Source organism: Fundulus heteroclitus, chromosome 1 (genome assembly GCF_011125445.2).
Source record: "Fundulus heteroclitus isolate FHET01 chromosome 1, MU-UCD_Fhet_4.1, whole genome shotgun sequence".
In the NCBI taxonomy this organism is placed as follows: Eukaryota; Metazoa; Chordata; class Actinopteri; order Cyprinodontiformes; family Fundulidae; genus Fundulus; species Fundulus heteroclitus.
In genome coordinates this window covers 549,843-572,810 of record NC_046361.1, presented here as the reverse complement: position 1 = coordinate 572,810, position 22,968 = coordinate 549,843, and the positions used below count along the sequence as shown (strand labels likewise).

General features: G+C 38.1%; 1 protein-coding gene across 18 annotated transcripts in view; it reads right to left on the bottom strand.

The window, feature by feature from the left end:
* The window catches only part of plch2a (phospholipase C, eta 2a), a 345,611-nt gene that overhangs the window by 57,055 nt on the left and 265,588 nt on the right, over positions 1 to 22,968 (bottom strand). For all 18 annotated transcript variants that reach the window (XR_004931565.1, XR_004931555.1, XR_004931624.1 and 15 more), the window contains 5 exons: positions 19,887 to 20,057; positions 19,163 to 19,256; positions 16,667 to 16,870; positions 10,616 to 10,736; positions 8,002 to 8,173 (listed from right to left, as the gene is read on the bottom strand). Coding sequence is in view for 15 of the 18 variants with exons in the window: in XM_036140428.1 (XP_035996321.1) it covers positions 8,002 to 8,173; positions 10,616 to 10,736; positions 16,667 to 16,870; positions 19,163 to 19,256; positions 19,887 to 20,057 (762 nt within the window). In the remaining 3 variants the exon portion in view is untranslated. The remainder of the gene's footprint in view (positions 1 to 8,001; positions 8,174 to 10,615; positions 10,737 to 16,666; positions 16,871 to 19,162; positions 19,257 to 19,886; positions 20,058 to 22,968) is intronic.

Sequence of the window (22,968 nt, the reverse complement as noted above, 5' to 3'; positions counted from 1 at the left end):
GCATATAAATGATGAAATATTGCAGGTGACACTACAGAGTATTCATTTGTTATGAAATAGTTTGTTTCTGATGATATTTTTCCAACCTGGAAGAAAGACCCTTGGCTTAACTGCGACCATGTCTTTCCCCATATGGGGTCACCTGAGAACCACTACAGCATTGTATAAAAAATAAAAGGTGATTGTCACTGTGCAGATTATGTGCTAAAAGAGCCACTTCATCTCAGCTTTGAGCAAAATTGATCGTCATTGATCCTCAGTTTCCCTCATCCAAACTGCAAAGCAATAAACCTCTTCTCTTTGTTTTGTATCATCCACCAAGCACTTACTCTTAGTTTTTGGATCAGTACTCAGACTTTTTATCTGATTTGGTGTTAAACACTGAAAAGGTTATTATAGCAGGGGATTTTAACATTCATGTTGACACTGAATGTGAAACTTAATGTAGCCTTTAAAACTATCCTAGATTTGATTGGTTTTGCTCAAAATGCGCATAAACCGACGCACCCTTGCCTTCATACTTTGGACCTTGTGCTGACATATGGCATTGATTTTGAAGAATTAACAGTTTTTCCTCAGAACCCTATCCTATCTGACCATTTTTTAGTAACCTTTATATTGAATTTAACTGTGTTCTTCACCACATAAAGGAGGTTTCATAATAGAAATTTAACAGATAAAGAGTCTGTCACCGTTTTAATTTCCAGTATCACAGAAATGCCCTGCAGATGGCAGCAATGTTGTTTCTTCCCATTCACAAATAGACGCTTTTGTTGACGGTGTCACCTCCTCATTGCATTCTGCATTAGACAATGTAGCTCCCTTGAAAAAGAAGGTAATTATTCACAGGAAGCTGGCTCCCTGGTTTAATTTAGAGTTGTGTTCTTTGAAGCACAATGTTAGGAAATTGGAGAGAAAATGGAGCACCATGAGGAATCCAACCTGATTTACTGTTGTATAAAAAGACCCTTCGCAGAGTTACAGCACATTAATAGAGAATACAAATAATTCTAGATTTATTTTTAGTACAGTTGCTATACTTACCCAGAGTCATAGCTCTGTTGACCCATCCATTCCCTTAGCTTTCAGCATTAAGGACTTTTATGGGATTCTTGATAAATAAAATTCTTGATTCCATTAAAAATAAAATAATCGGCATCCTCAAAAACATTACCTCGTCTTCAGTAAGTGAGGCAGTGTCAGAGGAATCTTTAGAACCTGATCGGTGTTTGAACTGTTTAGCAGCAGTAGAGCTTTCTGAGCCATCTAAAATTTTAGCTTCATCTAAACCTACTTGTATGTTAGACCCAATCCCAACAAAGTTATTTAAGGAGGTATTCCCTTTGATCAATGCCCCTATTTTAGACATGACTAATTTATCCTTAGTAAATGGATATGTTCCACAGGCTTTTAAAGTAAACCTTAAGTAACCTTAAGTAAACCTTTACTTAAACCATCTCTTGATCAAGATAACTTAATTACAGACCCATATCTAATCTTTTCCTATCTAAAATTCTTGAGAAAGTAGTTACTAATCAACTATGTGAACATTTACATAATATTGACCTAATTGAAGAGTTTCAGTCAGGCTTCAGAGCTCATAGCACTGAAACATCCCTGGTGAAGGTCACTATTGATATTCTCATGGCCTCAGATAATGGACTTGTGTCTGTACTTGTCCTGTTAGATCTCAGTGCTACATTTGATACAGTTGATCATAATATTCTCCCAGAAAGACTTCAACATACTGTAAAGATTAAGGGGAAAGAATTGCGCTGATTTAAATCTTATGTGTCTGACAAACACAGTTTATTCATGTTGATAATAAATCTTCAAACTCTAGGGTCACTTGTGGAGTACCACAGGGTTCAGTCCTTGGACCAATTCTCTTTACTATATATATGCTGCCAATTGGCAAAATGATCAGACAGCATAGGGCTGGATGATATAAAAAAAAGCTTATCGATAAAAAAAGAATGCATATTGATCGATAATTATTGAAAATATTTAAAACCATATTTTATGTGCAGCTCTGCCTGGACATTTTATGATATTGCTAAATGATTTAATTTTAATAAAGAATACAAACAGAATTCCAATTAAATCTTTATTTAACAAACTTTTTTTTTGGCTCTAGTGGCTCGCCTTTTATTACAGTAGGCTGACAGCAAGGGGGATGGAAGAGGGGGAGAGACATGCAGCAAAGGACCGCGGGTCGGATTCGAACCCGGGTTGACCGCGTTGAGGACTAAGGCCTCTGTATATGGGTCGCACTACCCGCTGCGCCACAAGATAACCAACTTTTTAAACAATAACAGAATTTTTTTTAAAGTAAAATAACTTTAGAGACCTGAGTTATGTTATGACATACTGACAAAGAATAAACTAAAGTGATCAGTAAAATGACCAAAATAAATATACCAATACCATTTTATCACAAAGAAGGGAGCCCAGTTTAGCTGCTATACCTGCTTTGTTTTGGAAGAAGCTCCGCAAGATTCCTCCAAAGATGATGCGGAGCGGCGCGGGGCTAAAACGGCTTGCGCTGCTAAAACGGCTCACGCTAGGACCGGGAGGTGACTTCAACTTTGGTTTAAATAACGATATAGACAGGTTGAATAAAACAGGGGCTCAGCGTAGTTGGCAGTCAGTAAGTGTAGTCAAACAATACATGAGTGATTTTGGTCTTTGCGATGCATGGCGTTCTCTTCATCCTAATAATAAAGAATACACTTTTTTCTCAAACGTTCACCATTCGTACTCTCGTCTGGACTACTTTCTAATAAGTAGCTCACTGCTGTCGGTTGTTTCAGAGACGGTAATTCATCCTATTGCTATCAGTGATCACGCTCCTGTTACTCTCACCTTAATTAATAAAAAAAATAACCCCACAAAACAAAAGCTGGAGATTTAATACATCACTGCTTAAAGATGAAGAATTTATAAAATTCATCAAAGAACAGTGGGCTTCAAACTTAGAATACAATGATCAACCAGGTACATCGGCATCGATATTGTGGGAAGCTGGAAAAGCAGTGATGAGAGGTAAAATAATTTCTTTCTCATCTCATAAAAAGAAAAAAGAAAACAAAAAGATTCAGGAATTAGAAGAAAAACTTAAGTTACTAGAATCCTCTCAAGAAGAAGAAAAGTTAGGTAAAGTCCGTGAAGTAAAATTAGAACTAAACCACTATATTGAAAAGCAAAATAGATTTCTAATACAAAGACTCCGAATAGAAAATTTTGAACATGGCAATAAGTCAGGAAGCTTTCTAGCTAATCAGCTTAAAATAAATAAGGAGAAAACTACTATATTTGCAGTTACAGATTCAACTGGTAATACAGTAAGTGAACTGGAGTGTATAAATAATACCTTCCGCGATTTCTACAAATCTTTATACACACCACAGATAAATCCATCAGAGAAGGATATTAAGCAATTTCTGGATAAAATTACACTTCCTAAATGATCAGATAACCAAAGAATGACACTGGATTCCCCGCTGACAACAGCTGAAACCCAGGAAGCTCTTAAAAGCATGCCTAATAAAAAGGCTCCAGGTCCAGATGGATTCCCCACTGAGTTTTATAAAGAGTTCTGGACTATTCTAGCCCCAACGTTCCACAGAATGTTGCAGGAAATACAGGAAAAGGGGAGATTTCCAGCTAATATGAATTCTGCCACCATCAGCCTTCTGCTCAAGCCAGACAAAGATCCTGTGTTGCCCACTAGTTATCGTCCCATATCCTTAATTAATGTGGATATTAAGATAATCTGTAAAGCTTTTGCAAAAAGATTAGACAAAGTAACTCCTCTCATAATACATCCAGATCAAACTGGTTTCATCAGAGGAAGGCAGTCATCCACAAATACACGCCGATTACTTAATTTAATTGATTATTCCTACAATAAAAACATTAAAACCAATATATTGTCTTTAGACGCAGAAAAAGCATTTGATAGAGTTAATTGGAAATTTTTATTCGCTACTCTTCATAAATTCGGTTTTGGCGATTTATTCATAAATTGGTTAAAAATTCTATACAATTCTCCAACAGCCTGTGTCAGGACAAATAATCAAATATCTTCCAGTTTTTGTCTACAGAGGGGCACCAGGCAAGGATGCCCTCTTTCTCCATCACTTTTTGCCATCTTTATAGAACCTCTAGCAGCAACAATCAGACAAACAAAAGCTGTAAAAGGTATAAAATGCATGAAAATAGAGCATAAGATTAGTCTGTACGCGGATGATGTATTACTTTATCTCCAGCATTCAAATAATTCTCTTTTACAAGTAATTAGAATACTACAATCTTTCTCTAAAGTATCAGATTACTCGTTAAACTGGTCTAAATCTACGGTACTGTCAATTAATTGCTCTCTCGAAAACTCACTAGATTTACAAATGCAATCAGGAAATATTAAATATTTAGGTATTACTGTGTCGAATAAATTAACGGATTTACTTAAACTTAATCATGCCCCACTTTTAAACAGGATAGAAGAGGACCTTGAAAGATGGAAATCGCTTCCAATCACACTTATGGGTAGGGTAGCTTCAATAAAAATGATGGTCCTACCTAGAATTAATTATTTATTTTCAATGGTCCCTAATAAACCATCATCTGAGTGGTTTAAATCTCTAGACTCTGCCATTTCTATTATTGCCATCTATTTCTATAACTATTACTTAGCAAATAGGCTACAATACATCTCTAAATGGATAAAAAAATAGTCTTTTAGATGAGCCTTGGTTAGATATAGAGCAGGAAATGTGCAATAATATCATGATTTCAGATCTGCCGTTTATTAGCTCAAATATAAAACGGCATACATGCTTCAAAAATATCAACATTAGTTCTACTCTGACAGCATGGTGGGAGTTCCTTAAAATGACAAAGTCATCCCTTATCCCATGCAGTCGTACACCTATCTGGAATAACCCTGATATCCTACAAAATAATAAAATGATAAACTTTACATACTGGAAGAATAAAGGTATTAAATATCTGGAACATCTACTTGACGGAACAGAGTTCATCAATTTTGCTAAACTAAATATGCAATATGGCATTAGTAAAAATAAATTGTTGGAATATGAACAACTTCAATCTATAATTAAAAATAAATATAAGCATATTAATGGTGGTTTACAAATCCCAACTAATATATTAGAGTTCCTAGATTTAACCCCCCCCCCCCCCCAAACTACTGTCTAAATCATACAGGACACTGACTAAAATAGATGATTCGATATCTCTTCCTATAATGAAGTGGGAAAAGGATTTATCAGGCACCTTTGAGCAAAATTTCTGGGCTCAGATATGTCTAAGAACTTTCAAATTGACTAGAAACACCAACTTACAACTAATACAATACAAAATCCTTCACAGAGTACACTACACAGGACAAAGATTATTCAAGATGGGGTTGGCACAATCTAATATCTGCCCACACTGCATAGGCAATCATCCCGGGCTCGTCCCCGCGGCTCTTGAGGGCGTCGGCATTGCGGTGGCTGGGGGATTTCCTCGGGGTCGTCTCTGCTCCTTCCTTGGGGGGGGGGGGGGTTGCAGATATCCTGTGTCGGCCCCTCCTGGGCGACCTGCTTTAGGGACCCCTTTGGAAGTCCGGGGTTATGGGTCCCCTGGCTCCTGCCTCTGTGCTCGGGGAAGGCGGGCCTTTGGTTCTCCACAACCACTATCAAGCTATTTCCTTCTGGATAATTTTCACCTAAACTAGTGCACTCTCACATCTCCCACAGGTGCTGGGTCCCTGGTATTAAGTCTTCACTTATATACAGTAATCTTATAATTTATTTACTTATTTATGTTCTTTCACTTTCTTTTTTCAAGTATCACATTACACATGTCAGCATACATAATATATATGATTTAGCAATGGCATCTAGGTGTTATTCGATTGTATCTGTTGCTTTATGTCTGTTGGTTGTGCTGTTCTTTTTGCATCTCTCTTTCCAGGTGACGGAGCAGACGGAGAAGGTTTTATCATTCTCTCCTTTTTATCTCCTCTTTCTTTCACCTCTACTCTTTTTTTTTTTTCTCTTTCACTTCTTGTTCTTCCTTTACTCTCCCACTGTAATGTCCATATAATTTGAAATTCTCCTTGCAGGAATCACAATAAAGCTATTTACAAGCATAAATCAAGTGGAGCACTATGGCGAAAGCTGTTCGCTCCACTTGTAAAAGCAAAATCTGTCGAGCTCTACCTGGCATTGAGACATCAATTCCTATTGCCACATTGCTAGACAGGACACTGGGGAAAAAAAACAAAAAAAAAAAACGGCTCGCGCTGCTAAGACGGCTCGCGCTGCTGCGGGTGTGAGTGGCTTATGTGATGAAAGAAGTTGGTTACGTTACCAGACTTTGTTTTTACCGGTTCCTTGAAAATTTTACAAATCACTGGTTTATTTCTGTCAGACTGGTGAACTAGTAAAACCCCGTTTTGGGATCGTTTCCTCCACTACTACTTGCTGCGACATATTCACGTGCTCCGTGTTGTGGTTTTAGAGGGCGGCGCTCTGTGACGGCATGCCTGGGTCCGCGATTACGATTAGTCGAAAGGAAGTACTGACTGTAGCATCAACTAATATGATAGGCTGAAAGGAAGGAAGGAAAACTGTCTATCCAAGTTTTATCGACCCTGTTTTTTCCTATCGCGCCACACGTCTATTGATCAATATATATTGTTATTGAATTATCGTCCAGCCCTAAAACAGCATGGGATTAATTTCCAGTGTTATGGTGAAGACACTCGCTATATTTATCCATAAATCATGATGAATCCAATTAATTACTTTGACTACAGTCATGTCTTGATGACATGAAAACCTGGATAACTTTAAATTTCCTGCTTTTGAATTCTGACAAGACAAAAGTTGTAATCTTTGGACCAGAGTCCTCAAAAAACAAACTTCTTAATCACTTAATCTGGATAGCATTAAATTGGCCTCTGGTAATAAAATAAAAAAAATCTTGGAGTTATTTTTGACCAAGACATATTTTAAATCAGCAGTTTGGATCACAGAGTAACAGTCCTGTCTATTTTGTCTTTAGCCCCTCTGATGACATCTCTGACTGAGAAATGTAAGGTACTATTGTGTGATGATTGCAGATTATGTTTTAGATACAATTGGGTGTGCCGGCTTTTAAAGCACCTACACCAGCTGCAGTTGACACCTTTTGAATCTTCAACTCTTTACAATCTCTGATTCAGAGTTTTGGTTATTCCTGTTGCTTGTGCATGTTTTATTTCCACTTAACTTTCCATTTATATACTTTTATACAACACTGTGAAATAACAGCATCTTTAACAAAGACTTTGTGTAGCTTACCCTAATATGGATGGTGTCAGTGACTGTGTTTACTGCACAACTGTCAAGTCAGCAGTATTCTAAAAATTTTTGGCCGTATATATACACACATATACACACACACTTGAATACCACCGTCTTTTTTATATAAATGAATCAGATAAATAAGTTATTAATATTTAGTCTATTTCTCTACGCAATTGATAGATGAGCTGCGCTACAGTTTGGTGTAACTCACACCCACACATCCCATCAGTGTGTTATTCTGCCATTGAAGTTATAATGTGAATATCAACATGCAGATAAAACAGTGTCATAAATGTCAGGGTACAGAGTCCTCTTACTGAAGAATCACAGTCACATCTAAACTTTCTAACATCTACAAATTAGCATGCTCAATAATAATAATAATTTAACTTTATTGATCTCACAATGGAGAAATTCACTTCTGCATCTTAACCCATTCCCTTGGGGAGCAGTGGGCTGCCACTGTGCGGCGCCTGGGGAGCAGTCGGGGGTCAAGGGTCTTGCTCAGGGACCCAGAGTGCAGGCAGTGGGGATCGAACTGGGTACTTGCAACCCTCTCAGAGTGCAAGCGCACTCTAAGAAGTGCTCTAACCACTAGGCCAACACCTCCCCCAATAAAACGGCAATGTTCAGACTGTACCTTCACAAGGATCTTGCCCCTGAGAGATTCTGGCGATGGCAATCTGCTGGATTCTTCTGCCTTGACACTGGACACATCTAGTTTGTCTCCAAGGATTTCAACCAAATACTGGGCCATCTTCTTTTGCTGAGGAACACTGCAGTGATTCTCTATGGAAAGGATGACCGGGTAGCTGAGGAACAACAACAACAGGTTGGATCAGTAACTTGTACGATTCATTTTGACTTATTTAGACCACTATAAAAAATACTCTTTTTGACAGAGCTAAATCTAAAGGATTTTAGCAGATAAATTCCACCTAAAAAGCATCTGGTCATAAATGGCAGAGGATTTTGGCATCAAGTATTATGTTTCATGTTATGAATATTGTTAAAGCACAATGACGAAACAGCAAAAATAGTTTTGATTCAGCAAAGTGAAGTTTATTTGAAGATCATTTCAGCAACAGACAGAAGTGTTTTACATAATGAAAACAAAGTTTGGATTATAGACTGAAATTAATGATTTTCAAGTTTAAATAGAGCAGTCAAATGCAGCTCCAAACAAATGGGTTTCAACATTTAAATCAATATTTTCTCTGAGCTATCAGACATCAGCAGACTTTTTATGAAGCTGTTCAGGAGAAACCTGTTAGAGGGCAATCTAGTCTCACACCTCTTACTGTTTTTTCAAGATGAGCTTTTCTTCAGAGAGTCAGAGTCTTGTAGGAGTGGAGCAAGTCTGTTTTCTACTGGAGTTCCTGTGTTTTCAGTTGGTCAGCTACCATTGTTTGTTGTGTCCACAGTCCACTGCTGTTTTCTCATTGGCGCTGGGGCTGAAGAGGCATTTCTCTCCAGCCAGCCAGACTGTTTAATCTAGGCAGGGTTCTTCCTTTAAATTGTCTCCCCAGTTGTGAAGAGAGAGATTTATCCTTTGACTTTTTAGCAAGACAGCTCCAGGGAAGACTGGTGGTTGTAGAGATCAGGTCATACCATGCAGTTCTGAAGGCATGTGGCAGAGGAGCTTTTGGGGGGGGGGGGGGGGGGGGGGGGGGTTTGGAGTTAACCTGGAGGGGAGGCCTGGGTATTTGGAACCACAGTGGGGCCAGGTTCCCATGGCCCTAGGGGAGGCGGATCCTCGTGGGATCTCCAGAGCTGACGCAGAAGTGTCAGTTTGATCCCAGATTATTTGAGCCAAGGTTTTGAGTAGACCCTTGATCAAGAATCTGCATTGGCATTATGAGACCATATTTAGATTTTTTTTAAGACGTCTAAGCTCAGAATGCACATATAGAACACAAACAGAATTTACAAACACTTAAACACTTAAAAGGAAAATGGGCATCTGAGAGGACACTCAGAAAAATACAAAATATAAAACACTTTAGTCTTTGAAGAAAACTTTAAACATTTGTAGAAGATATAAATATCATTGGAAGAAAATGTATACATGAAAGTGTGGCATGTAGTATTTACATAAAGAGCAGCTTGTGCTGAAACAGTCTATGAAATGGGGTGGTGGTCTATTTGATTGTTTGCATGGGCATGTGATCTTGTTTGTATGTGTCTGAGGAGGGGTGTGAGAGTGTGAAAGTGAGATAGGATGCAATTGTCTGAATACAGGAGGACAATTGCCCTCACAGCTTTAGACTTAAAAACTGTTTCCCATTTGTTTTGGATTAATGTTCCTGTATCATATTCCTGATGAAACTGTGACAAACCATGCATTGCCAGGTTGGGTGGGATCTGTGGCAATGTGTCTGGCCCTTTTCTGGACTTGTACTGCTTAAACAAAGTCCAGATCTGGCAGATGGCATCTCACAATCCCTGTGCTGTCCCTTACTACCCGTGCTAGTCTTTCTTCTCTCGTGCAGCTCCCATAACACACTGTGGCACAGGATGCTTTCAATTGTGGCCCTGTAAAGTTTTGTGGGCAACTGAGTGGAGAGAGTTGTTAACTTCCTGAATAAATTTCCAGAGAATCTTGGAGCAGGCCAAGCAGATACACAACTTTTGTGAATGGAGTTGTTTTAAGATGGCAGTATTTTCACTTTGTATTGGCTTAAAGTCGGTTTACTAGGTTGTAAAGCAGTTCTGTAAATGGCCCCATACCCATTGTGTTCCTGTGCAAGGTCAAATAATAACAGTCAGTCATAATTGGTCACAGATTTTCCTTCTAGAAGGAGTTTAAAGCACCTAAACATGTTTCCTTTTCAAAGGACAAAATCATTTGAAAGAGATGCACTAAAGCAGGAAACATCTGAAATTTCCAGGACCAAAGTTAAGGACTGCTGACTTAAATATATTTCCCTGGTTGGCTATGCTGTCATTTTATATGTTCATATCATATATTGATTAGAGGGCATCAGCTGTTAAAAGGTTTGGATAGATAAGACCAACCTGGAATCATCACACTCCCTTAGTTTTCTCTATATTTTCATGGTAAACACTGAGATGCATACCAACAGCACTGACTCCTCATTACATGATAATCACTGCCAAACAGTCATGCTTCATGTCGTGTTAGTTATAGAACATTTTGAAATGGCATGCTGCGGTGCTGAAGGGTTCCAACTGTCTTGACTGATTTGTGGGTTAGTAAAAATGAGTTCTGACTCGAGTGTGTATAAACATACTCGTTCTTGATGAAGGCGTACTTGTTGATGGTCTCAATGACGTCTTTGAAGAGGATCTTTGAGGTGAGGGTGTAGCCATGGTGTACGATGGGCTCTCCATCTTGACCGTCCCAGCAATCAACTTTGGAAAATAACAGCACAGAGATACTGAGTGGGAAAAACTTATGACAGAAAAAATGGGTTTTTACTAATTTGATTTACATCTAAATACTAGAGTGCAAAAAGACTTTGCTGAATGTGACAGTCTGTAAATGGAGACAGAGGAAAAGGAACAAAGTATAAGCACAATGGTAATCATATATAAGGTGCACCATCAATTTTTGAGAAAATTTAAGGATTTTAAGTGCGCCTTATAGTCTGAAAAATACAGTAAATGTAGCCAATAACTGACCTCAACTATCAAAAGGTAAAATGTCCACAGAGAGTCTGCAAGGTTCCCAGTATAACCAGGGGTGCAGCTGCCTTTAATGTTTCTCCTAAGCCGAGTTTTCACATCTTACTTTCAGCTCAGTCATCTAGGTTTACACGCAGGTAAACTCACATTTCCGCCAGGGAAGAGGGAGCTTTCAGAGTGGCGATATTCTTACCTGCTTAAATAAATATATCTGCGGTTGTAAATGGATGGCTGCACTAAAAACTTCCACGGATTTTGTAGCACTCAGCGCCTGCTGGCCATGAAGACATTGGTGGACCAGCTAGTTATCCCACAGAATTTATATTGGTTGTGTCAGGAGTGCGGGATAGAACGGGATAAATGTGTTTCTCACATTTCCCTCTGATTACTTTAATATACTGAGAATTTTTGGCTAATACAAATATGAGGATGAGCACGATCGATTATTAATGTTCAATACGGCAAGTTCTCAAGTAAACAACTCTATGGTCATTTTGAGATGTCCTACGAACATATTTGCTTTGATTGTCGCAAATCAACAAAAGTCTGTTGGAAACAAAAATCCACCTTCCTGAGTTCATCTATGAAATAAGATGGTGGAGTGGTTCTCGGAAAATGAATGGATCAGAAACAGATCTGAAATGTAATAGACACTAAATTCTGGCAGATCTAGATGCTAACCGTTAGAGGTCAATGAGGTCAAATGCAATCTCAATGAGTATGTTGTACATTTTCGCATGCATCTTTTGATCCATCAGAGCTACCAACTTTGTCTTGCATCCGAAAAGTGAGATCTTAGCCTTTCCGCTGATACCGACAGAGTTGTTTGCTCTCCTTAACCCACGTAGGGAGTGGCGGAAATTCATACATTGATGGGACATTAATGTTTATGTTATCCGGCCCTTTTATTATGACTAAAATAAAAGCTGAAACTTTTAAAGTCAGCACTGATAATCTGCTAGCCAAAAATGCTATTACCGTCTGGTAATTTCCCGTTCTTCTACAAAAGCCTGTTTCAAGCATCAAGCTTGCTTTGTTTCGCTCCGTCATCCTTTGATAGTGCTATGAGCCTTATTCCCACATAAATATGAAATATTAATGTCGATTTAAAGACGTTTTAGTTAACTTTAGGAGTAACCAATTTTAGCGACAGATTGCTGCAGCGACTCCTAGCTCCCGAGGTAGAATCGCATTAATAAAATTGTCTGTCCCTAAAGTAAATAATTTTACCGAGAAAATCAGTCTAAAATGTTATTTCCTCAAATAATGTTTTGTGTAACTTAGGATTTGCATTGTGAATGGGTTGAAACACATGGCAAATGTCATTCTGAATTAGTGAAGCTAATTTAACCTCAATTCACATTCTTTAAGATGAACTTTGGTTCTTTAACTGAAACAAAATGTTATTTCATCAAATAATGTTTTGTTTACTCAACATAAAGGTGATAAGACCCATTTTAAAGATGGCTAATGATTTTGCCAAGGATTCGCTTTGTGAATGGATTGAAAGCATGCCAAATGTTTTTCTAAATTAGTTAAGCTAATTTAACTCAATTTCCTGCTCTCTGAATCAGATCTGCAGTGAACAGGATTCACTAAATTATTCTGATTATGATCAACCATTTTTCAGAGAGCCAAGGCTTTAAAAAGAGATTCCGTTAACTCTGTTTGTGCAGCTCACACTCCTTAAAAGAAATGTATAACTTGATATCATCAACATAAAGGTGATAAGACCCATTTTAAAGATGGCTAATGATTTTGCCAAGGATTTGCTTTGTGAATGGATTGAAAGCATGCCAAATGTTTTTCTAAATTAGTTAAGCTAATTTAACTAAATTTCCTGCTCTCCGAATCAGATCTGCAGTGAACAGGATTCACTAAATTATTCTGATTATGATCAACCATTTTTTTGTCTTTTGCTCTGTTTTTGCCTGTAAATAGTTCCTTAGCTTGGCTTCTTTTATCTTCATTTTGCTTAGTAGTTTAGTTTCACTAGCCTAGTAGAAAGGATTTGTTAATTGAAATATAATGTTAATTCACATAAACAGCATTATATAGTGATGCTCTCTGGATGTTCATTTTATTTGTTATTAAAATTCTTGAACTTGAAAAGAAGTTGTCACTCCTTTATTCTATGTGTGTGCAGAGTTTGCTGTTAAAAAAACAAAACAAAAAAAAACCCGCTAGTGCTCGAATTCATCCCTTTCAACCATTGTCCTGATATCAGCTCAAGAGCTGATTTTCACCAGACAATACTTAGTTATTTATGAAACATTAAATAACTTTAAACAGTGTATAACTGCACAACAAAACTTCAAGAACACTGTAATAGAGCTGAAAGCCTGAGTTATTTTAAATCAAGATTAAAAACCATTTGTTTAGGATTGCCTTCGACTGTTCTAGTTAAAGCGTTTTACTGAAACATTAGTTCAACTTTGTAGTCCAACTGTTTTAATATTTGCTTTTAGTTTCTATTTTTCCATGTTTTATTTTGTTTCTACATTTTATTCCAACTTGCTATTATTCTGTTGTATTTTGCTATATTTTAATCATGTAAAGAAATTTGCATTGTCTTTGTACTCAAATGTGCTACACAAATACGTACATTTGCCTTGCCTTCAGTCTTACACCTGACTAGACATTCATCTTCTATGGTAAATATGTTTAATAATTGTTATGTCATAAACCCAAAGATCAACAAAAAGCTTGCCTTGATAGTAAAGTCTTCAACTGCTTTTTGAAAGAGTCAGCAACAGAAAAGGACAGAGGAAGATCAATCCACAATCTTGGAGCAACAGCTTAAAAAGACAGGTCACCTCAGGTTTTAAAGCAGGTCCTTGGGACCACGAGAAGGTTATAACCTGAGGACCAAAAGGTGCAGCTAGAGGTGTAGGGATGCAACAGATCGGTGACATATTTAGCAGCCTGACCATGCAAGGCTATAAAAGTGAAAACAAAAATTTAGAAATTCATCCATACTTAAAAGCCTTGCAGCAGCATTTTGGTGATTTAGAGCAGCTTTGTTAAAACAAGTAAAAAAATTACAGTAGTCCATGTGAGAAGAAATAAAAGCATAAATCATGAGCTCAAGATCACAGTTTGACAGAATCGGCTCAAAGAACTGAGGTGACTCAATTAAGGGCAGTTTCAGCTCTGGGGCAATGATCAGAGTCGGTCTCTTTGGAGTTTAATTGAAGGCAATTTTCAGAGAGCCAAGGCTTTAAAAAGAGATTCCGTTAACTCTGTTTGTGCAGCTCACACTCCTTGTAAGAAATGTATAACTTGATATCATCAACATAAAGGTGATAAGACCCATTTTAAAGATGGCTAATGATTTTGCCAAGGGGGCTGATGTACAAGAACAAGATTGGACCTAAAACTGATCCCTGAGGAACACCGTGTTGTAAGTGACATAATCAGACATGTTTATACACATAGTTATTGTTCTATTTGTCTGGTATTTCTGGGATAGTCCTGAAGTGGCTGTCTTCATACTCAAGTCAGCCTTCAATCTCTGCAGCGATAGTTTATGATCTACTGTATCAAAGGCCACAGACAAATCCAACAGTATTAAAACTGAGTACTGGCTACAGTCAACAGCCCTCAAGTTGGGTTTTTTTAAGATGGGACCTATTGCTGCCTGTTTTAAAACAGTTAGGAATGGACCGAGAGGAAAGGGATTTCTAAGTTTGACAATGTGGGGTGCAACCAGGTCAAGTACCTTGTACAGTAAAGATGTTGGCAAGACATCAAACGGGCAAGAAGAGTTTAATTTTTTCAGGAGGATCATAACATTATCCAATGTCACATTTGCAAACACAGACAAGGAACAAGAAGTATTAGAAACATGAGTGACATTGATCACATCATTTGGCTTTATTGTTGCCCTAATCTCCCCCAACTTGTTTGCCAAGAAAATCAAAACCCTATTACGATCATCAGAAGTAAAAACTGGTACATATGACGCTGAAGGAAACAAAGAAAATGTTAGCAGTATCAAAAACAAACTTTATTCGTCTTAACCAGATTTGCAAAATAGGTGGACCTAGCCTGTTTTATCATGTCACTAAGAGATGCAATCGATTATTTTAAATGTAGTCTCTGCACCTCTAGTTTTGTTGCTTTCCATATAAGTTTAACCTTATGACAAGAAGAAGAAATTTCCTTATTTATTTTTGCATGGCTGCAAATGTTCTGTTAGCTGCAACATACACCCAGGGGAAGTAGATCATCCGCTATTACCATATAACAGAGCAGAGAGACAAAAGCATAGAAGCACACACAGATCCAGGAATCTTTTCCGTCTTCTCTAACCCCCAGTCGACCAAGGCAGATGACCGTTCACACCGAGTCTGGTTCTGCTGGAGGTTTTCCTCCCTGTTAAAGGGGAGTTTTCCTCTCCACTGTCGCTTCATGTTTGCTCAGTATGAGGGATTGCAGCAAAGCCATCAACAATGCACTGTGGCTCTACGCTCTTTCAGGAGGAGTGAATGCTGCTTGTCAAGACTTGATGAAATCTACTGGGTTTTCTTAGGAAACCCTTTGACCAATCTGTATGATTTGATTTAATTTGACTTTGTAAAATGCCTTGAGATGACATGTGTTGTGAATTGGCGCCATATAAATAACACTCAATTGAGTTACCCTCCACAACTGGGTAAAGGAAAAATCTCTGGAATAAAAATACTAAAATGGTATGAATTTAGAATGCGGTTTTCTTGTCTGACTAACCACCAAAAGCATCGTAGTAACAACATTTGCAGACTGATTATCTACTTTGCTACCCCACTAGTCCTAGTCAAAAGTCTTTAGTCACAACAGACTACCTTTTGTTGATGCTACAGGATCACATCTTTATTCCACAACAAGCTTCTAAAACTTAATACAATGTTAAGAAATTTTACTGGATAGGTTAATTTAGAATAATGCAACCAAATATACCAGGTTAATAATTTGTCTGCAAGTAGAATTCAGTTTAAGCTTCACATTTAGCTCAGAAAATGCTAGTATGTGAAACAAAGAAATGTCTAGAGCTGCACAATATATCAAATTACGAGTGCAATAAATATTTTAGAATAATAAGTACAATATCATACAGCTTCTGAAGATCAGAAAGAGTGTGGAGACATTGTGTTGATAGAAAAGACGATGGAGTAAGGAAATTATTGGTTAATTGGAATCAGAAATGTCAATGCAATACTCAAAATAATTAACCAATATTATATTTTCCAGACGTTGGGCAACCCTACAAACCTCCATCCATTTTCTTTACTTCTTCCTACTGTGCGTCAAGACAGGCTGATGTCTGTCTGCAGTGGAAAATGGGCAAGAAATGCATATGCCTATAACAGAGCCCTGCTATAGGCATATGCTCATGGACAACCTGGAATACCGTAATAACCTTGGATGCATATTTCCCAACTCCAAGAACTAGCACATGCAAACACAGGGAGAATATGATTATTGTTGCACAATATTTGAAACAAAGACCTTGTTGTTGTGAGACATCAGTGCTAAATGCTGCTATATCATGCAGCCAAACAGACAAATAAGCAAAATAATATTTGTACTCCTGCTTGCTACAGAAATATGGAATTAGTTATGAGTCGAATGTAAAAGCATGATTTTAAACTGCCTATACTGTGAGAATGAAGTACCTTCCACACAGCGACAGCCAGCCTGCAGCACCCAAGCGTACATGTCCACCCTGGACTGGGACATGAGCTGGTCTCCCATCAAGTAGGTGTTGTGCGATGAGGCGATGAAGTAGTTGCACAGCGGCTGGGTCATGTCCTGGTTCACGTTGTAGTGCTCTGGGTTAAAGATATCCCCAGCTGGACTGCGCATGTAATTTGTAAAACCTACACCAAAATCAAAAACAGTTTTAGCAAAACATTGTGATATGCAGATGCTGTAAAGTCCTCCAGGCTAATCGACAAATTATAAGGATGGATTTTAAAGCCACTTTGCAACCTTTTTGGAAAGGTGAACTTTTCAATATAGGAACACTTTACAGAAAAGAAAGCTGTTGCAGATATTCCACAGTGAGAGCTTCTTCTAAGACCTTTTTTAATAACCATACTTTTTCTTTGGGGGGGAGGGGGGAACTGTAACATCACTATATATTTTGCATATTTGTTTACACATTTGTGACACAGCCTGTAGGAGCGCTTTTGCCATGACAAAATAGGTCATTTTTTATAAAGTACATTTTTAGTTCCAAACACACTGAATCACTGTTTTTAATGATTTATAAATTTTAATACATTGCCTGAATCCACACTACATAAAACTACCTGTACCAAAGACAGATCTGATCCACACAAAGTGAATAAGTGATTAAAGCAGTGTGTGAATCAGATTCAAGGAATTATTTTAGCGCAACAGTTTCAGAGACAAAATAGACTACTTTAGAAACTATATTTATGTGACGAGGCAGCAGCAGCAGCTGTGGTGCGTTTGTGAGACAGTGCTAAGTGAAGTGGGAACTCTAGTAGCAGTAGCAGCTATCACTCCTGCCTCAGCGACTCCAAAACGACTGGTGCTTTGGGTAATATTACCATTAAAACAAAAGCTGCTAGACTATGCTCATCACTTTTTTAAAGAAAATTACCAGAGGGGTCTAAAAACACGCTAAATATAGATAAAAATATGCTAAATGGGCAACACTGGACCATTGTCTCTAGTTTTCCTTCCCTCCTAAGAGCAGCTTACCTGACTCCGCCAGATAGATTTGCTCCGCATATCCATCTGGAAACCTTCCGTTGAAGTAATTTTGGGAAGGGGCGAAAATACTGGTTAGCTGATTGGCCTATGTTGGTGATAGACGGGCCAAATGAACCAATCAGATTCGTCGTCGCTGGTAACAGAGCGACGACGAAAACACAACCACAAGCCAAGCTACTCTTGCTGCTGCAGGTAAAGGCTCGTTAGCTCAGCAAAGAAATACTCTGTAATTCCGATAAAACTTGCTCGATAGCCACGCTAACGCTAGTTTCATCGGCTGAAGCCGCCATGTTGTTTAGACTGAACTGACGCGCTTCCCGTTGCGTCACACCTCAACCCGCCTCAAAGCCAACGCTGATTGGACGTTCGTTTGGTGAACGGCTCCAAATTTTCTTCAACGGAGAGTATCCAGACTGATCTGCGAGTGAAACCTTGAAACCTCGCGAGATCAGGATGGTCTCACGAGGCTAAAGAGCAGCAGCACACAGTAGTGGCTAGCGGCTTCAAATCCAGACAGGAAGGAGCAGGCATTGTTGGTTTTTCAAAATAAGGTCGATTTTAATATTTCATATTTAAATTCCTTCCGAACTGTGATTATAGTTAGTTTAAATGCACACATATAGGCTATACATAATATGGGATATATTTGTCTTGTATGTTTACATTGTTTTAACATATAGTAAAAAATAAACAACTTTATTCTGAAGGTGTGGCAGCTTTTATTTTGTAGTAGCTGTGCACCACAATCGGATGTAATGGAAACCCTGACAGTTGTGTAATTCAGAAAGAAATACAAATTTTAAAACAAAATCACTTTATCTCACAAAGCTTTTCCAACACCTGTTGCCTATACAGTAAAGAGCCAGGTTGAGTTTCCACAGCTAGAGAGCCATTATCTCACCTAAAACATCTGGGTTTGTACAACTTCTGTAGGTCATTAGAATTTAATGTGTTGACAGCATCAGCCTAGTATTTAAATAATGCTTTAAAAAACAGGGTTTATGAGTTATGGTCACAATGTTACATAGCCCCTCCAACAGGTCACAAACGCAGCACAGTAAGGCGCTACTTAATGGGTAACACCAGTGAGAATAAACGACAGGTTGCCTCTGGATATACTCATAAGTTTTTAATAGTGATGAAACCTATGTATGAATTAAACAGACAAAAGCAAAACTACCTTGGACATTTTAAACATAGTGCTCACATTTTTTTTTTGCATTGGATGTTTATCTCATAGCTCCAGACAAGGTTGACAAACAGATAAAACCAGCTTTAGACTCTGTGCTACAGAGACAATAAGAACTGACACTAATCAAGTTTATAAAACGTCAACTTTAATTGTGATGTGATCAAAATAATTTTTACAAAAACTCCTATTACATTCAGACATAATAAAAATTACTGCGTAATTAAGGTAGTCTTACCATCTATTCCCAAAACTCCCTGCTTTTGGTTTTCAGAACACGGCTCAAACTTGTTGATTATCTCCAGGCAGTGGTCCTTACTCACCTTCGACATCTGCAAAATGAAGAAATGCCAATTCTAAAACTCCCTTTACAAACTAGAAACAAAAATATACTCTACAAATTTACTTTTAAAGACTAAATGAAGTTGAGGGTGAGGCGTATACATGTCATTGCTCCATCCATCCCGGCTGCATTACTGAGCCTGGTGCCTGCCAGATGCTGTTAAAAGCTCTGAATGGGCTCTGACAATCATTAAAAAGGATTGGCCTGCTAGCAAACTGGCCTGTGCTGAACCCCGTAGAGAATCTATGGAGCATTGTTAAGAGAAAGTTGAGAGACACCAGAACAATATAGCTGACCTGAAAATTACTTTACAGACACACTTACCTAGACACCAGAACAATATAGCTGACCTGAAAATTGCCTAGGAAAAGTATTCACACCCTTGATATCCCCCCTTGTTACAATCCAACCTGTAATTTGAAAAATTAACTGTAAACTGGCATTTTTAAATTCATCTCATAGTTAATGAAATGAGGTCGACCTGTGTGCAAGCCACTGTACATAATTACATGCACAGACTTTATGTGCAAAAGCTTGGTGCACTCATATGTATCAATCCATCAATATTCATATAATTTATACAATTGTTCAGGGTCAGACCAGCAGTCGGGATGTTTACCTTTTGCTCAGTCTCCAGGAAGCGAGCTAAGTCATCTGTATCCAAGTGGTCTTTGTGATTGCTGTAGGTGAGCATGAGGAGGTACAGATCTCTACGGGTCGACATCATCTTGTAGAAGGAGCAGAATTCCTCAAACCCCAAAGTTCCTTGGTTGTCATCTGTGTCAGCCTCCTACAGCGAACATACAGGAAACTAGTTTTAGTCTGTTAAAGCATTATTTCTATGGTTTCTATCAACCACTGGGTTTCTACACTCAGATTGCAATCAACCATGAAGGATAAAATCACACTAAATTTAAAGCCACTGAAATGTGAGACTTTTACAGGCCCCTAGAGGACTGCCAATCAAAGCGGGGGGTGCCAACACTGCTATGAACCAAGCACCCTAGGATTTATCTTCCTCTTTGCCAGTGGACCTTAGAGGAGAGGAGACCCCACTGGAGAGACCCAGCTACATATGCAGGCTGGATAAAAGCCAAGTCTGCAGTCTGTATTCTGCGCAATCAGACGCCAGAGTAAGGAATCCGCCCCTATATCAATACCAGTCTTGTGATTTTTTTACTCAGCTATTGCAGGAAAGCTGAGGTGGCTGAACAGATCAAGCCGAGTATTCTGCAGTCTCCAGAGAATGAACACGGCCACGCTGGAAAGGTCATGCAGAGATCCCACGCGGCAAATAATGCCCCGCCATCCACAGGCCATGCGGAGGTCCCCGTGTCCACAGCCTGAGCGCAGTCCATTGGAGCCCGTGTAAAGTACATACAAGGCCGGTATTTACGAGAAGTTTCCATTTTTTGAGCCAGCCGCTTGCTCGCTGCTCAGACTACCTTTGAGTAATTCACTCCAACTGGATGCACCATCGCCAAAACCAGACAAAAGCAGAGGTTTGGCAGATAAATAAAATGGGAAAATTTAGAATGGTTTACTTTTAATGTGTTTTTTTTCCTGTTTTATTTAAGGACTGACAGAGTAAAAGACCAGGTGCAGCAGGCTGCTTAGCGTGCTAAGACGCCCGCTAGCATTCTTGAAGCAAAGCTTTGCTGATGGTGTGTTTTTCAGAATTAGAAATACTTTTTTAGTCCCAGAGATTACAGTTCCAGTACAACCACCCATCACATACATCACAAACATTTCGGGGGAACGATTGACTGAGGCCTTGGAAACTTTATTTCCATGAAGCATTTATACACCAATGGGATATTAATGTTGTCCAGGTGTTTTCCGGTCTTCTCATTACGAGCAAATAGAGTTTAAAAGTATTTTTAATTAGAGCCGAATGTCTGCTAGCAGAGTGCTATTAGCCTCCCGGATCACTTACTGCTAATACCCTAGTTAAACATAACTACGGCTTGCTTTAAACATGTTTGTTTGTTTACCTCTACTATCGTTCGAGAGTGCTATGAGTGTTATTACAGCATTAATAGAGAGCATTAATGTTGATTTAATGGTGTTTCGTGTAACTTTAGGGTAAACTAAAGCCAATGTAAACAATGACCACAGAAAGTGCCCCCACATGTCATTTCCAATCGTCATCCGCTACAGCATCTAGGTCTAGCTTCCTAAATTACCAATTCAAGTTTCAATCATTTCCTGGAAAAATTACATTAATAAAATCAGGTGTTAATTCAGATAAACAGCATTCTATAGTCATGAACCTTTTGTCACCACAGCGAAATTTCTTTGGCTACTCCGGTTCACATTACACACAATGAAGGCAAACTGACATGTGGCGTTCTCTGAATGTTAATTTATTTCTGTTAATTCTTGAACTTGAAGAGAAGCTGTCACTCCTTTATGTGTGCAGAGTTTGCTGTTATAAGAATGCCAGTGATCGAAGCACCCTTTCAGTTATTGTCCTAATATCAGCTGTTTGGTGTAATATTCACTGGTTAATACCTAACATACCGAGAGTTATTTATTAAACATTAAATAACTTAGTATTAGTTATGCATTCCTCTAAAATAATCTATATTTGAATAACTATAGATAAAATAGTAATTATTTTTTCCAGAAACACAGAAACTTGCACGCAAAATATCCTTTATGGTTTTCCCCATGCATAAAAAGCTTCCAACAAAAGACCCATTTTCTTTATTAAAATGGAGAGACTGAGTAACAGTAAAGCTGAGATCTTTGCACAGCTTGGAGCACATAGCACATAGATGCTGCGTTGTCACAGTGCAATAACAAAGTGACAGGCACAGTCCTAGTAGTTATTTTTCCGAGAGTTAACTAAAGATTTTGCACTCTCATTTTGATCTATTCTGATATATTTGCAAAAATGAGGGAGATGCACTGAAAGAAATAAAACAATAAAACATGTAAATTTCCATGTATATTTATTCTTTCCAAACCATTAATGTCACTCAGGAAATCTTAGAACTATCAAGATGAGGAAGCAGTGAAAGTACAACCGGGTCCCAAAAAGCCTCTGCGCCTTTTTGGTCTCATTTATTATGCATAAACTTAAGTACTAAGAGGGCTTGTTTTAGAGCATTAGCAGATGCAACAACTCACCATCCAGTAGAGCTGCTGCAGCAGCAACCTACCTACAAAGTTTAACCTCCCCTAGTGCAACCAAGCTAAAAGTGGGCAATTATATTAGTGCGTATATTAGGGCTGTCTAACGATTAAATTTTTTTTATTGTGATTAATCGCATAATGTCAATAGTTAACTCAAGATTAATTGCAAATTAATCACATATTTTATCATTTTATTTCTGAAAGTGTAAAAGCTTATTTGGGCAGTTTAATATGCAATGTTGCAATAACTTTGACAATATGACAAATTATTTTTGTACAAGCATGTTTTTTATTAGTATTTTTTATTTTTCAAGCACTTTTCAGAATTTGTATGAAAACATCCTGGTGCCATAAAATGTTAAACTCTGGCCAATAATGGCCAAATGGTGAATCATAACACACTGATGTTTACACAATGTATAAACAAATGTGTAAAATACCTGTTTTCATGCCGAAATATTTTTTTCACCTCTTAAAGAGACACGTATTATGCATATTCATATACACACATTTTATATTTTAATAAAAAGGTCGCAAGTTTTACTGTTCATTTTTTCACT